Genomic DNA, 16559 nt, shown 5'->3' with positions numbered 1-16559 from the left:
CTTATACAATACATGTAAAAGAAAAGTGCTACAGATGTTAAATAAAACCAAAAGTAGTAATACAAAAGTTATTATTATCATCAGTTACATTCAGTTTATTGTATTCAATTGTACAATAGTCAAAACAGGGTTCCAGAATAAAAAACAAACCAACATTTTGTTATGTCCAGAAAGTTGTTGATTTATTTTTTCCTGAAACATTGATTAGTCGCAACTAATCCATTATTGAGATAATTGTCAACTAATTTAGTATTGGAATAATTATATCTAGACTATGCACAGACTCAGAAAGCGTCCCCTTAGCTTCATATTCACGGGTCATGTTCTAAACGAGTTGATTAATCAAAATAATAATTGCAAGATTAAATGATTAGCAAAATAATTGTTAGTTGCAGTCAATAATATGCATATTTTTCCACCTTATTTTTTTATTTACTTTAATCACTCCTACAACCATTACAGTCACATGACCCGCACAGCAGATATGGCAGATATTATGAAGGTAAAAAAAATCCTAAAAATAAATAAATAATATATTTTTTTTTTATTAAAAAAGATTATGTATTGTGCATAGCAACAACAATAAAATCCTGTTAAATAAAAATTCCCCTAGGTGCACAGTGGTGAGACATTTGCACATTTTTGTTTTTCTCCTTGAAATTCTGCTGTAGCCATACTTATTTTGGATCTCCATTAGTTAGTCCGCAGCAATAACTATTCTTCCTGAGGTCCACATAAAACAACACAGACAATTACATCTAAATGGACATTACACAATTTCATGCAGGTAAATTTAGTTAGTGACCGTTTAACTTGCAATACCTAACAATTAATGAAAATGTCTTTATTAAGTATAGTTTCCTTTCATTTCATGTTTAAAAGATGATCTTTTCTGATCTGTACTAAATATGAAGGCAGATTATTCCACACTGATACAGCTCTGAACATTACAGACTTCTTTAGCTCTAGTTGTAGGTAATGGCAGGGAGTAGTGCATTAGAGGTGAGTGTCTGGTCTGTTCTCATGTGGGTCTTTAGCCCAGGTCTGTTGTAAAGGCATGCAGGCGTTTTGGACCGAGAAAGCTGTCTTAAAGGACATATTATGCAAAATTGTTCTAACGTTGTTCCCTTATCAAAAACACACCTGGAGGTGCATTTACCTTCATTCACATTATTTTTGAATACTGGTTAGGAAGTCCTCTTTCTCTGAGTGTCAAAAACACTTTGTACAGAATCTCCTCGATAACTGACATTTTCTCGATCTGTGAAGTGGCTCTGAGAACCTTCTCTGCTGTTTTTAAGTCCATAAATCTTCTCCAAACTCGTTCTGGGCATTTTTTCCCGTTTAGTCACGATCAGTAAAACTGCCAGGATAGTCTGAAATGCGTCGGATCTCTGTTTATTTTAATATTATGTAATTTCCTCTGAAGCCAGTAGATGGTGCCAAAACACAGATAGTCCTGGGGGAAACGGCAGCGATCCAAATCCAATTTTGTTTATTCAATTAAAGGTTGCCAAACTAAAGGTTCGCAGGAGCATGTTTAAAGGCTAATAACAATACAAATAATGTATAATATTTGTCCTTTATAACTTGGGCCTTTTGCTGTAGATAGCCCTGTTTGCCCTTGTGGTCCATGTGATTGTCGGACGTCATAACATTTCCTCTGACTCTGACCTGTCTGTCGAATCTGCAGCTGCAGATTCTTCTCATTCCAGCCCCTGGGACCAGACACACACAACCACACAGAGCACTAGGTCTGTCACGATAATTACTATGTCGACTGATCGTTCAATAAGTAATGGATGAAGTAAGATAAGATCTGAGCTTTATAATGACTAAGGTGTTTCATTCGGCTTTGCTTTTGTTGCAGTTTATGTGGGATAATGGGATTCTACTGCTTTAGCAAATAGTATCAGTATTATGGTATACCCTAAGGCTCGGTGATCTGATGAGAAAAAACAAATTCATCTGATTCCTGTGACGATCTTCTATCTTAGTCATGTTGTCATATTGTGATTCACTATTTCTCAATTTAATGTAGCTGCCGGCTCAAATAACCTCCTGTTGGTCTGCCTCTGTAAGATTACTTTGTTTTCTTCTTAAAGATAGATAGATGGATGGATAGATGGATAGCGTTTTAACTGACAGTCAATACACAAAATAGCCACAATAAAAGGACAAAAGGAGAAACATACATGAGCTATGATCTGTCCAGATTACAAACTGTTAAAAGCAGTAATGGCAGAAGGGACAAAGCTTTGACTGAAGCGTGCCCATTTCCACCTCAGAGTCCTGTATCTGCAGCCCGAGGGCAGAGAGACGGGAGTGTGGAGAGGGTGGTCTGAGTACCTGCTAACTGTCTGAGCTTTATTGTCGATGAGAGGGATTTCTGCTATGGGTAAATTGATGACAGCATGTTGAAGTAACAGAGGGTGAGCAGTAGAGAAGGATGGGTTGGATAATGCTGGTGTACAACAGTAACAGAAGGTGTGGAGTGACAAAGGGTGTGGAGTGACAAAGGGTGTGGAGCTCTTTGTTGGGAGCGTTTATGAATATCTGCGACATGTTCTTCAGGGCCAAGTTTATTGTCTTAAGGTGAGTCCAAGATATTTGAAGTGATTGACAGGTTCCACTGTTTTTTCATGATGGGGATGGGAAATATTCGGAATGTGTGAGCGGGTGTAAATGAATAACTCCTTGGTCTTGTCCACATTCAACTCCAGATTGTTATTGGAGCGCCACCTGGTGATGTGAGTGACAAACTTCTGGCACACAGTAAACTAAATGTAAAATAAAATATATAAAGGCAATAAATACATGGAAATAGAGATCTTGCTCAGAGAAAATCATCATATTAATCATTTCCAATATCGCCCACCCGTAGTATGACATTTTGATGTAGAAATATATCACATGTCAAGATTTGTTATTGTGACAGGCCTAGAGAGGAGGAGACATGTATTTAGGACTGATAGGATGTGATTTGGAAGTGTTCGGGTTATGTTTTGTCATGTATGAAATCTGCAACCCAATTGGTAGTTCAAACACTTTAACACGGTTGAGAAAAACGGCAACGATTTTAGAGTCGAGGAAAGAAAGCATTCGTGAGGAGTGAGAAGGATTAACTGAGCAAATGGTCGCAGAGCAGTGAGCGCGAGACAGTGCCAGAGTTAATGTCGACTGCAAAAGCCTTGGGATCGGGACCTGTGCAGAGAACAAGACCATGCTATGTAATAAATGTATTTGCACACACTTTCTTCTGCGTGTGTCTTCACTGTACTTACCAAATCCAATTGTAATTTTTGTCTACATCTATAATATTATGGAAAAATACAAAACATTGAGAATATGTACTCAAAGGGCAAAACATGACCGAATTTGAACCACTTGTAGCTGACACTGTAAGGAGGTTTATTAGCCTACTAGCGCCCTCCAGTGGAACATCAAAATGGTGTACTTCAAAGTATAGAAGTTAATACTGTTTTATAAAGTGCCATAGACAAAATAACTGATGTACTACTAATATTTAAAAAATGCACTAAAAAAAATTCAATTCAAAGCACTAGATCTGACATATTTTTTCTGAATAATAATTGATGTGTTAATAGGGATGCATACCTAAACCCACGTTCAGGTTCAAGTCCGGATTCGAATCCAGAGGTTTAGGTTCAGGTCCGGACCTAATGAGTCTGGCTGAACTCATGCCATTCTTGCATAATGTTACAACAGCATAACACAAGCTACTTGGCTAAATTAAGTTGAAGACACTTGAACAAGGACTTCTATCAAACACAAGGCTTAACTGCAGACTGAAATAAACTCAATTTATCTGGTTTATTCACTGTTTATTAACAGAAGTTACAACTTACAAATCACAAGCTACTAGCTAAGACACATTCATGTGTTTTACTTGAGGAACAACTTCCGAACAAGAGCAAGTTAAGTATTGGTATTGGGGCAGCTGTTTCAGCTGATACTATGTTTGTCAAGTGTATTACTGGTTTGACTGGGCTGTTCCCCACACTTGAAGTTTAATGCCTTTAGATACATTTCCACTCTTTAATTTTGCAGATCCATTGGCATCAAAGTCATGTAAAAACCTTCAAAAACTAGCATAACAGTCAACTAGAACCACTATAAATCAATCAACTTACTAGTAACAAAAATAGAATATGAAAATATTTTACACTACACACAATACATCACATTAACAGCATTAAACACAAGACCATATTTAACAACTGTAGAATACAAATACTATTACAAAATATAAGCTCCAATTAATGAATCCAGCAATTGAACAATATTACTTTGACTTAGTATTTACTAGATGTATAAATATGTATATTGCACATTAACCCACCTAAATAAATGCTACATCACAACATAATACAGTTATTTTATTCATATTGTAGCGACCCTAGTCTCTAGTGCGCGTGCGCGGTCTCTGGGGCGGAGCTAAGAGCGGCTCAGGAGACCAGGTAGTTTTTGATGTTCCTGTTCCATCGCCATGGTTACGGCCAACAGTAACCAACTCGGTTCAAGAAATAAAGTGACAACTTGTGAGCACTAAACCAGCATTACTGACCTGAGCGAGAAGTTACAGTATTTACACCCAAACCAAAGCACAACCCGCTCCTTTAACAAGCGTCTTAAACTAACTCACGGAGCGGCACAAGCGGCGACGCACGCGGCGGCTTCAAACGCTTCAAATAAAGTCAGCGATCTTCCCGGCTGCCGCCTCAATGTTCGGTCTCTCGCGTCTTTAAACTCATTGCGCCGGCTTCAACTTCTGCCGCGCGGAAGACGCGTGCGTCGCTGATGGCTCCGGGCGCGCCATTGACAGCGATGTCAGTGTTTACGTCTTTTCCAGCGCGAATTTCGCGATCTATGGAAGGTTTCAGATGGTTTAGATTCTAGAACGTAAAGGATATAGAATGTGAGTGGTAGATTTTTAATGAGTCCAGAACCGAATCACCCGGGTTTCGTTTTTTTTGGACCTGAACCGAAACGTTTTTACAAGTCCAGATCCGGTCCTGCGGAGCGGTACGCATCCCTATCTGTTAAAGAAAAAAACTAAAGCAGGCATGGAAGTTAGTTAGTTAGTTTATACTAATACTGATTTTGGAGAAACAAAACGCTGTTTTTAATCCTATGTCACTTATTTAAAGTATTCAGAATACAGTACAGTTCTTTGATTGGACCATGTCATGGAATACGTTACAAAATACATTTTAATGCAAGTACTTTGTATTTATTCCTCCTGGGTTAAATCTGTTTTGGTCATGTTTCAGACCTGCTTTAGACCAAATTTAGGCAAATACCAGTCGTTATCATTTAGCAGATATTTTGTGACATGATGGTAAGGCATATAGTATTTGCTTTGAGTGAGAGTGCGCAGGAGAGGGCCTTTGTGCCATGTCACTCCGGCTGCACATGCCACCACACCATAGTGTGGGCTTTGTCAAAGCACTGGAGGTCAAAGCACTGGAAGAACAACTTTTAGGACTACGACAAAGTCTGGGGAATAAAGTCTGGCGGTAATGCGACACTCGGATGCCAACCGCCATAAAACAACAACAACAACAACAACTTGTCTGTCAGAGCCGCACTAACATTCAGAGGAGATGGACAGCAAAGATGGGGGAGGGGCAACGTAGTGGAAAGTTTTGCAAAGGGAAAAACAAACATTAAAATATTGAAACCATACTAAAGGCTGTGCAGTTACACAGGACATTGTAACCGAGAGTCTTCAGCTAATTTTCTGTCAATAAAAGTATATGGTTAGGAGTTCAGAATTTTGAGGATGATATTTGAGTATTTTTTGATTTTGTTTTGTTTTAAATGGCACCGATGAAAGGTGTGTCATGTGTGTGTTATCATGAATAAATAAAGAACAAAAGACATCATGTACATTACAAATTTGTGAGAAATTATGTCAGAAATAACATTTTAAAAAGCTGCATGATATTATTTGTTTTTATCTTTGAAGACATTGCCTCTTTAATTTTGTATACCTGCTAGATTGGAGTGGCCTAGACATCAAGTAATAAATAAAACTGTTTGCTATTTTATTTTATTTTGTTACTCTTAAAGTCATGTCGTAAAGGAGTGACCTGACTGTGACTGAGTTTTTTTACATCACGTACCACTTCAATCTAAATCATAAGATCCGCAACTGACAGGAGCTCATCCATCAGCTTTATGAAGTTCTTTCTGCCTGTTACATAAGGACATTAAAGATCATATGTACTACTCTCTGGTTGAACACAGACTAATGTATTGGCTGTCATTTTTAAGAGGATTTAGTGCAGCTCTAGAAGTCAATTACACTGTAAACTTTAGGTCATGATACTGGTATGTTCTAATTGTTCACGTCTTAGTATTGCGTCTTCTAGTGCCATGTTTTTGTAAATTTTGTTTGTAATTATTTGTCATTTCTTTGCCTTTCTGCGCTAACAGTCCCTCATGTTTGTGTCCTAGATATCTGAAATGTTTATTTAGCTGTGTGCGCTAACTAGGGTGACCGGACGTCCCTATTTATCCGGGACAGTCCCAGTTTTGAGCCCTGTGTCCTATGTCCCAGCAGATGTGTCCGAAACCATTGATTTGTACCAAGTTTACACAAGACATGTCCCAGTTTTCCCAGTTTTTGACCACTTTGAGACACGCCAACAGTAAAGAGGGGGATATATTGTCCTTTCTTTAGCCAAAATATAAAACTAGTGGTGTGAATGAGCCATGGATGGACCGAGAGCATAAATGTACTTAATTACACACACTTTATACTCTTATTATTACCCCCCATATCAACCCAGGTACGTTCCAGTTTTTAATTTTGAAAATCTGGTCAGTCCTGCATGTTTCCGTTGTAGGTACCCGAAGTGTTTCTTTAGCTTTGTGTGCTAACAGTCCCTCATGTTTGGGTCATTGGTACCTGAAGTGTTTGTTTAGCTCTGTGCTAACAGTCCCTCGTGTTTGTGTTGTAGGTACCTGAAGCGTTTCAAAGTGATGAAAATCAAGGTGCTTCGCTCGTGGTGCCGACAGATCTTGAAAGGGTTGCACTTCCTGCACACCAGAGCCCCGCCCATCATTCACCGAGACCTCAAGTGTGATAACATCTTCATCACCGGCCCCACCGGATCAGTCAAGATCGGAGACCTGGGTCTGGCAACGCTCAAGAGGGCTTCATTTGCAAAGAGTGTTATAGGTATCACTATTTGCAGTCTTTTATATTTTATATGGGTTGAGGGTCTTTCAATTAAAAAACGATAATGGCCTCTAAAAATAGTATTTGAATATTCCCCAATAACATCCAAAGCAAACTCCTATCTCTGGTGGGAAAAGCAAACAAAAACGATTTTCCAGTGCTAAAATGACTTAGCTGCTGTGAACTGCCATTCATTAAAAAAATCTCCAAAAATTTGAGCAAAGTTTACACTTTTTGCGGAATCATTTTATATATTTTATTTATGATGCTTAGCCAACTAAAATAACTTGCTTATAAGAACCACATTGCCTCTGCAAAGGTGAACTGATGAGAAGAAAACACAGAGAAGCAATTTGCTGGTGTGTTCTGCTCTTTACAAATATAAAGTTCACCTCCTTGATTTCGAGTGATTCTATTTTTCGACAAACTTAAAAATGCAATCGTGGGTCAGTGCTTCGAGTGTCAGTACTATATTTAGATGAAAGAATAACGGTACATAACACAATAAAAAGCTCAACAAACACTTTATTGGATATTCAGTTTCACCTGTCTTTTAAACCAACATCTTGCTTATATAGTAAAAACGGAAAATTGTCAATACAATTTAGAGTCGGTCGCATACTTGTGTCGCTACACGCCCATTGCAGTTAAAATTTACTGCCACACATTTTTTGTTGTAATCGCAAAACCACAGGCATCTAAAAAGTGACGCAAGCCAGCATTTTTCTGGTAAGCTAGGATTACACTGTCTGGAGATCTGATGCCTGCTGCTCGCTCCAAATACAAACACATTATATAGCTTTTTGCAACAAATGGATGTGTTCATTTAGAGAAGCTTAAAGTAGAGGCTTAGTGGGCTGCAAAATTTAATATCTAGTTTTATCTTGATTTGAGTGTCAGGTTAGTATTAATAATTTACTGGGGATCATAACATACTGACTCGTCCCAAAAAGAAATTTGAGATAAGAGGCATTGTATTGAAATTACAATAGGAACATCTTGAAACAATATACATAATCTAAAACAGTCAAAACTACTTATTCTGAGTCCATATTAGACTACTTTCAACATTCCTTTTTACAGTGTAGGCAGCAGTTTGTTTTTGTAGTTAGTTACAATCACAATCAATTTAATGACTTAAACACATATTTTCATAAAACTGGAGAGAGACTGAAACTATAAAGAAACATGTTTTGGCTGCTTTGTTGCAATTGGACAAACCACAAGTATTTTCCACTCTCACAGTAACACAAACACACAGTGCAAATGTAGCTTTATAGGAGCAACATGGTTTAATCTTAGCTCTGAATGAATGAGTGAGAGAAGATAAGAGCCTGGCCCTGGGCACCGAATGGAAGCCGCATCTTCATCACCTGTTCCAGGGCAACTGAGTAAAGAGATTAAATGACAAAGCAAAGGATCCTGCAGCAAAGTCAGGTATATGATATATGGTTATTGTTATGATTACATTCCAAAGGTTTTGTAAAATTCTATCATATAAAGGTGCACTTTGTTATGTTTTCCCCTGATTGTTTCCATGCTCTGTGGCTTTGTATGGTTCCACATAAAATAAGGTTTTTCTTGGGTAGGTGGGTAGAGTAGCTAAAATAATAATAATAGAAGTATAAAGTATTGGTCCAAATAAAAAAAGAAAAACCATACTTAAGTAACAAATTGGAAAATAGATTATTTAAAATGTGATTCATGGTTTGAGTTGATGTAATTTGACAGACAAAACATTAAATAATAACAAAATAATGTAGTGTCTGCGTTCTTGCGTAAAAGTACTACATGTGTGTAAGTAGTACTGGTAGTACTACTTAAAGGCGTAATGGAAGATTTTTCAGCGATTTGAGAACTCAGGCGGAAGTGCGGACTGATACAACACACACGTGCGTTTGTTTATTAGCGCGACAGATCGCATCGCATCTCTCGAACAGTCTTTCTCAGTCTTCATTTTGTCCCGCACACTGAGGGAACTATATTATGATAGATCAATGCGCTTAGACACGCGGAAACTGCTGCTCTCATGGGGACAAGCCGCACGCGGCTGCAGGTGAGCGGTAGGTGCGTTTTATGATGAGACTCAGATTTGGGCAAAAAAAATCGGCCATTCAACCTTTAAGATAAAAAGTCAGATTTAATTGACAACAAATTACATTAAAGCCGCGCTAGTGGCAATGATGGCTCTCGCCTTCCCGCGCGACCCCCTTCCCTCCCTTCCATGTTTTCTGCTGCGTTTTGCGGCATAACAACGACGCTCAGTAATTCACAGTTGATGGTCGCGTAGTTTGCGACTCAAATAGTTGTTTGTCCTGACAAATCGCAAGATTGTGCTGAACGCAGACCAGAGCAGGGAGAAAGGGAGAGAGAGCCTCGGTGACCCGGCTGCACCCCCTCCTCCCTGTACCTCCGTCACCTAGCAACAGAGACACTAAAGCTAACGCTAATTAGCATTAGCGTTAGCATTAGCAATTTACTTTTGTAAATACTGATAAAAAGTACAAGGTGTACAAATGTCAAAAGCAGTAGCACCCCTAAGACGGTGAAATCGATCGTAAAGAGGTATAACTTGTTGAAATCGGTGAAAGTGTTAAGGAGTTGAAACGCGTCAAAAATCCTGATATGGAAAAATAAATTGGAATACAAGAACATAGTGTCTGCTTTATGACGCAGACACTCAATAATAATAATAATGCACAGATTCTGGCATTTCCACAGGACAAAAACAAACCATATCTGAAGTTAAGAAGGTATTGAATATTGTCAACATAAAGCTTTTATTCATATAGATCACAGAGGGAATATTTTACTCAAGTAAGAGTAGTTACTTGAAACAAAATATTACTTGAGCAGTATTGTGTCAGAAAAATATCTTCACAAAGTTGCTAAAGTAAATGTAACCACATGCCGCTGCATATAATTGAATAAATGCAAGAGAGAGAAGTTAAGCGCCACACTGTGGGCAGACAAGCAGACCCTGCACCAGAAAGTTACACAGGGGCTACTTGGCCCGTAGGCTTTATTAGACATTATAGAGGGTAATGGGTATGAGAGAGGGAAGGACATTCAGCAAATTGTCAATGTTTGAATTGAACTTACGTCGCCGCTGCCAGCTGCACATGGCCTGGCTTATGTGCTATTCACTCTGCCACAGAGCGGCACACACACTGAACTTTTAATTGAATGTATGGTATTTAGTCACATAATTATTTAAGTACATAAATATTTACCATACGTTTATTTGGGCTGTACATTTGAGTAAACTTGATCTCACTAACCGCTGCAGCTGTATATAGTTTCTTGAGATGTTTTTCAGATGTCTGTAATGTGTCTTTGGTTCCCCAGGCACTCCAGAGTTCATGGCTCCAGAGATGTACGAGGAGAAGTACGACGAGTCTGTGGATGTGTACGCGTTTGGGATGTGCATGTTGGAGATGGCCACCTCAGAATATCCCTACTCCGAATGCCAGAACGCTGCTCAGATCTACAAACGGGTCACAAGTGTAAGTGGCTTCTCTCCCTCCAAAAGCACAGCTTCTCTTCTGCGACTCCAGTCAGCTTTGTTACGTATATCAGGGTTTATTTGTCAGCTAAAACACTTTGTCACAGGGTGCAGCATACCGTGTTTTGCTGACTCAAACTTAATAACACAAAATAATAAGTAACCAGTGACAAAACCTACGTTTTAATTATTGCTATTTAATTGCAGAGAAGACATAAAAATGAATAAAAACTAAAAGTGGAGACTAGATCAAAGCACACACTTTTATAGTTGGAATAAAACACACTTTATTATGAATGTTTTAAATAAATTACCATTATATTTCATTCAGCAATAAGTATACGTCCCTATGATAGACTTTTAAACCTTAATTCAACAAAATAATGTTCTAATTTATTTTTAGTAGTCAAACAATCATTTCTGACATCAGAGTTTGTGCCCAGTGTAACATGGTTGCTAGTTTGATGTCTTATCTAAAATCAGGAATTAAAATGATAAACCTAAAAGTCAGCCAAACTGGGATAAAGTGTGAAGAAAAAAAAATCTTATATAATTTCCTTAAATATATTTTATTAAAATGAGTCGTCCATCCTGTCATAGGCATGTTAAATCAGGTTTTAGTCTGGTTTAGTCCTGAGACTTTATTTAGGGAGTGTTCACAATTTAGGTTTGGTTTGGTCCTGGTTTGAAGCCACTTTAGTCCTGATCTACACTTTGTTGGGTCACATGGTTCTAGTCCTGGTTTCGTCCTGGTCCAGTCCCGGTCCAGTCCCATTTTAATTTTGTCCTGGCATGCTCTTGCAGTTATTCCTCTTTTCTGAATCCTGTTTTGGACTTCTCCTCCTGCCTCCTCTCACTGCTGGCACTTGTTTACCAACTGTAGTAACAAGATGCAAGAGATTTTGTCACATGACTTTGCTTTTCATCCCTCTCTCTTTCGCTCTCTCTCCCTCTCTCTCCCTCTCTCTCGCTCTCCCTCTCTCTCCATTTCCTCCTTCTACAGTGGAATAACGTTGGTGGTTGTTTTTGGCACAACAACTAAGCATATTTATTGTGCAAAGACAACATCTTATTTGTCCTCTGGGTGTGCAGTAAATGTGAGATTTCTGTTGTCTTTGAAGCAACGCGACAACACAGTGCAGCCGTGGGTTCATTACCTCAACAAAACTGCACAAGACACATTACTGTCCTCTGGTTCCCTCTGCCCACATCTCCTTCTCTCTCTTGACATGGACAATGGAGTTAAAATTTAGCCTTTTTTGTGACCAGAACAACAACAAAGAGCACAACAAGGCAGTGCACACCCACAAACCTGAAAAATGTTTGAGCAGAAACTATCAGTTCCTCGTGATACTTTATTTGGTTATACAGTATCGATATTGTGGCCTGCTGAATCGATAAATCATATTTTTAGTATATTTTACTCAATTATTTAAATTGGAACTTTTTAGAGTTTTATCAGTTATTGACCTTAATTCCCCGGCAGAGGCCGATATTTAGTTCTGGCTGACCTGCTGCTTAAAGAGCATGCATGGCTTTATTTCAACCCTTAAAAGTGCTAAGAGGGTGCTGTCTTGAGGTTTACGGTTAAACAAGGTTCTTTATTAGTTTGTAGTCAATTTAAATTTCATGAATTGGAGAAAATTATCAAAAATTGACTACAGTACACATGAACAAAAAATATCGGCGGGACCCTATGGACCATCAGTTTCTCTGAATGTTTAAAAGTTGATATCGGCCTTGAAAAAAACCTATTCGGTCGATATCTTATCAAAATGCCACTGTACTCTTTGGCATATTCAGAATGTTCGTCTGAGAAAAAGTCTTTCTATTCAGTCCCAAATACATGCAGCTCTAATCTGTAACTTAAACTAGCTCTAGCTGAAATGGTGCTGTGCAGAAGGGGGGTCCTGTTTCACACATGCATGCACTCGGCCTTGTGACAACCCCAGGGTCCTCCAGTCACCTGCTCCTTTTCTGACCAATTCATTGTTTTTCAGTTCATCTTGTCCTGGGTCAGTGCATTTTGGACTGTTCACAGCTCTATGGGCTTACAGTAGTTTGTATAGAGTCTGGCCAAGAGGCATGTAAGTCACATGTTTACCTCCAGGGTGCATATGTTTGGAGAATTGTAGAGAAAAAAGGATCTCAAAACAACTTTGGAGAGATCTCAATTGTACATTTGATGATGACACATGGGACTCAATTCTTGCACACAATGGGGGGGTTTGTCAGAGAAGGCTCGGGCAAATTTATCCAACACAAAATCTTAAAGGGTATTAGCTTACCCCGTCAAGGCTGCATAAATACTGGACTGGCGACATGCACTCGATTTATGGGGAAGATGTGGAAGGAAAGAATGACAATGGACAATGCAGCGTGTGAGAACATGTTGGAGGGTGAATGACAGTGGGACAGTTTTTGTGTGTTTATATGTCTACAACTGTTTAATGTTGTATTACGTTAGCGTTTTTAGGTTAATTTTGTCAGCGTGTATCCTACTATGGTTATTTTTGTTTAATATGTTTAAAAAGAATAATAAATGCTAGAAATATATAAAGAAATAAGAATTATATTGAAACTATTAAAGCTAGCATCAAACCGTTCTTTACAAGGACTTGAGGGATGCCTTGTTTTGTCCCGCATCCTAGTTTGAGCGTGGGTTAGATCATGTTCTGATTTGGTTTAAGGTTTATTCACAGTTTATACAATTTATTTTTTATTGTACCATACCTCACACATTTCAAACAAATTGCCATAATATGATTTGATATCATCACCACGCTAATAAAAAAAGATCGATGTATATTTCTTCCTTCACATTATTCCCTGAGGTGTTCACTCAAGCCCATATGATGTTTTTGTCCTGTCCGTTCCTCTGTCATGCCTAATATCATTATTTGGTCCATCAGCCTTAACTTCGTTTGGCTCAGGAATGTGTTCTGCTGTGAGAGTAAGCTAGTGAGCGGGGGAGAGAGAGCAGCAGACTCTCATGTAATGCAGGAACTGAAGGTAGCACACCAGACCAGCAGACAAACCCAGAGACCAAAGCGAGAGAGAGAGAAGAGAGAGAGACAGGTGGATTGAACCTGTGTCACTTTGGCTTTTCTGTTAGCACTATCTGGAGGTAAGTTCTTCTTCTCAGTCGTGGCAGCAGCTGAAGTAATACAAGAAGGCAGAATTGTCATTATATTACTGCTTGAGGGATTGTCAGAAAAGCAATAAGTTTTTGATTGTAATCCTTATTCAGACACTTATTTAAAGTGGCATTACCTAACTTTTTACTTGTTTTTAAAAGTGTATTTTCAAAAGTGTATTCAGCGTGTTTCAACAGCTGTACTTTGTGTCTAAATCAAATCAAATCAAATCAATTTATTTTTGTAAGGCCCAAAATCACAACAACAGTTGCCTCTGAGGGCCACAGGGAGAAATGAATCAACAATGTCTGTGGTGGCGATGGAGTCAGACAATGTCTGTGGTGGCGAGGGACAATGTCCCAGGGTCCTCTGTCCTTAGACTCTCCTTCTCGGCCAGGAAAAACTACAAAAAAAACCTCTTTGGGAAAAAAGCGTAGAAACCTGGAGGAGTTCCAGTGAAGGAGAGATCCGACTCTCACAGACGGACACGAGGAGACTGGAGCTGGACCCACTCTTCAGGCAGATGAGGGACCGACTGAGGCGAACTGGACCCACTCTTCAGGCAGATGAGGGACCGACTGAGGCGAACTGGACCCACTCTTCAGATGAGGGACCGACTGAGGCGAACTGGACCCACTCTTCAGGCAGAAGAGGGACCAATCAGACCGCTGGACCCTTTTCATCTAATTCAAAACATTTCATCAAGATAAACATGTAAGATAGAGCCAGGTGAGTCACAAAGATAAGAGCTGATCAGCTCTCATCTTTGTGATCAACCCTGCTTTACTTTCACTGTCCGAAAAAAGCTGTTCTGAAGCTGTGGACAGAAAATTCTTGTCCACAGTGATGTCCCAAAGGGTTTGTGAGTTGTTACAGATTTAAATAAAATATCTACATCCTCCTTTCACAGTTTGAGCATTAGGTATCACAGCTTTAATGTAATATGTTTCTCTTACGGAGTGTCCTGCGCAAACTTGTGAACCAGAAAAGACTATGGAAGAAGAAAACTATGGCAAAATCTTTACAGCTAGGCACAATGACATCTCTTTTTTTGTAATTTCAATCATTTTGCGTCATCTTTTCAACATCCAAGTGTGATGTCACTCAATATATATTATGGAGAATGGCCTAAACCAGACGGGTGGATATACACTGGCTCAATGCGGGATTACATCAGGTTTTAGAAGTAGATTTTTGTTATCATTGCAAAAGGCAATCTGCTCAATTATGCTCAAACTTTGGCTTAATTATGTTATGAGTATTGGTTCTAGTTGGTTTCTTTCTTGCTCCTAAGTAAAATATAGACCAGTGGTTCTGAAACTTGTCACACCTAGTACCACCAAAGAAAACATTTGGCTTTCCGAGTAGCACTAGATCTCACGTCCAAAACTAAGACTAAGCAAGGCCTAAAACAGGCTTGAAATTGGACTACATTGCTACATCAGTTCTACCAAAAAAAACAGAGGACCAAAAACTGCATAAAACAGACTTTAAATTAAACAAATATTAGAACTGAAGAGGACCTCTCATAATATCAGAAGGAGCTTGCGTACCACAGTCTGAGAAACACAGATCTTGACTTTAGACATTCTAACCCACTGGTTCTTACAATGCGTTAAAAGTGTTTTGACATAAACCAAACTTCAGACTTGGAAGTCATCTTCTGTTCTTATGCTTTGTCTATGCAGTTGAAACAGTATTGACACTGTTCTTATGTGCCTTTATGTGAACAGGGAGTGAAGCCGGCCAGTTTTGACAAGGTCGCCATCCCAGAAGTGAAGGAGATCATCGAGGGCTGCATCAGGACAAACAAAGATGAAAGGTAAATATATACTGGCAGCAGATAATTAAAGCACAAAACAATAGGCGTGCATACATACAAATGAATAAATAAGTTGTAGTAGTCGTGTGAAAATTATGATGTGGAACTGTTCATAGGATTAACTAGAGATTTTGTTAACAATTTGAAATAAAGTTCCTTAGTAAACTATTTAAACAACACATATACTAAATTGCCTTTTTCGAGCTTTTAACCATGTCTTAACATTGTTCGCTCATCAAAAACACACCTGGAGTAGCAGTTAGCTTCATTCACGCTAGTTAGAAAGTCTTCTCCCCTCCCAGCCTGTGTTTTTACCTGTGGCTTCTGATCTGTCCAGGTTTGTAGAGGATGTTATCCTCAGAGCATCAACACAGAAGTTAGTTTTCTTGTTGTTAGCTCCACATTAGCTCCACTTTTAGCACAACTCTAACATCCACAAAACCGTCTTCTTTCTTTCGTCCACGTGTTTCCTAAAGCCACACGTCTCTGTCCTCGCTCAGACCTCTGCTCTGAGGTGCGTAAGTGCTGTAAAGTGCGCAAACGCGTGTCTTACTTCTCTCAGCACTTGTAGTGAAGAGCTGCGCGGGGGACGTGCAGTGGGACGTGTAGTTTTAGCGCTAACAACGGTTAAGGATGTAACTATGGTTCTATGAACGAAAAGGAAAAAAATATATATATATATATTAAATAAAAATGTTAGGCGGGCCGGATTAAAACGTTTGGCGGGCCATATGTTTGACACCCTTGCCATAAATCATCTCCAGACTCGTTCTGTGCATTTCTCCCTTCTAATCACAATCAGTACAAGTGCGTACTGAGACCTGGAAGTTGGCTGCATTAGCATATGGTGTTGATTTTAATATTGTCATTCCCTCTGCAAAAAAA

The 16559-nt window shown here is 39.0% G+C and overlaps 1 protein-coding gene across 1 annotated transcript in view; it reads left to right on the top strand.

Annotated features, from left to right (window-relative positions):
* LOC140368292 (serine/threonine-protein kinase WNK1-like) overlaps positions 1-16559 on the top strand; it is a 128630-nt gene that overhangs the window by 65222 nt on the left and 46849 nt on the right. The window contains 3 exon segments of the mRNA XM_072455262.1: positions 6990-7210; positions 10559-10716; positions 15586-15674. Coding sequence (XP_072311363.1) covers positions 6990-7210; positions 10559-10716; positions 15586-15674 — 468 coding nt within the window.

This window comes from Eucyclogobius newberryi, unplaced genomic scaffold, assembly GCF_026437365.1.
Source record: "Eucyclogobius newberryi isolate DKJ021-1_F unplaced genomic scaffold, fEucNew1.0.hap1 SCAF_2, whole genome shotgun sequence".
In the NCBI taxonomy this organism is placed as follows: domain Eukaryota; kingdom Metazoa; phylum Chordata; class Actinopteri; order Gobiiformes; family Gobiidae; genus Eucyclogobius; species Eucyclogobius newberryi.
The sequence above is the reverse complement of the archived record's forward strand: the minus strand, read 5'-3'. Positions and strand labels throughout refer to the sequence as shown.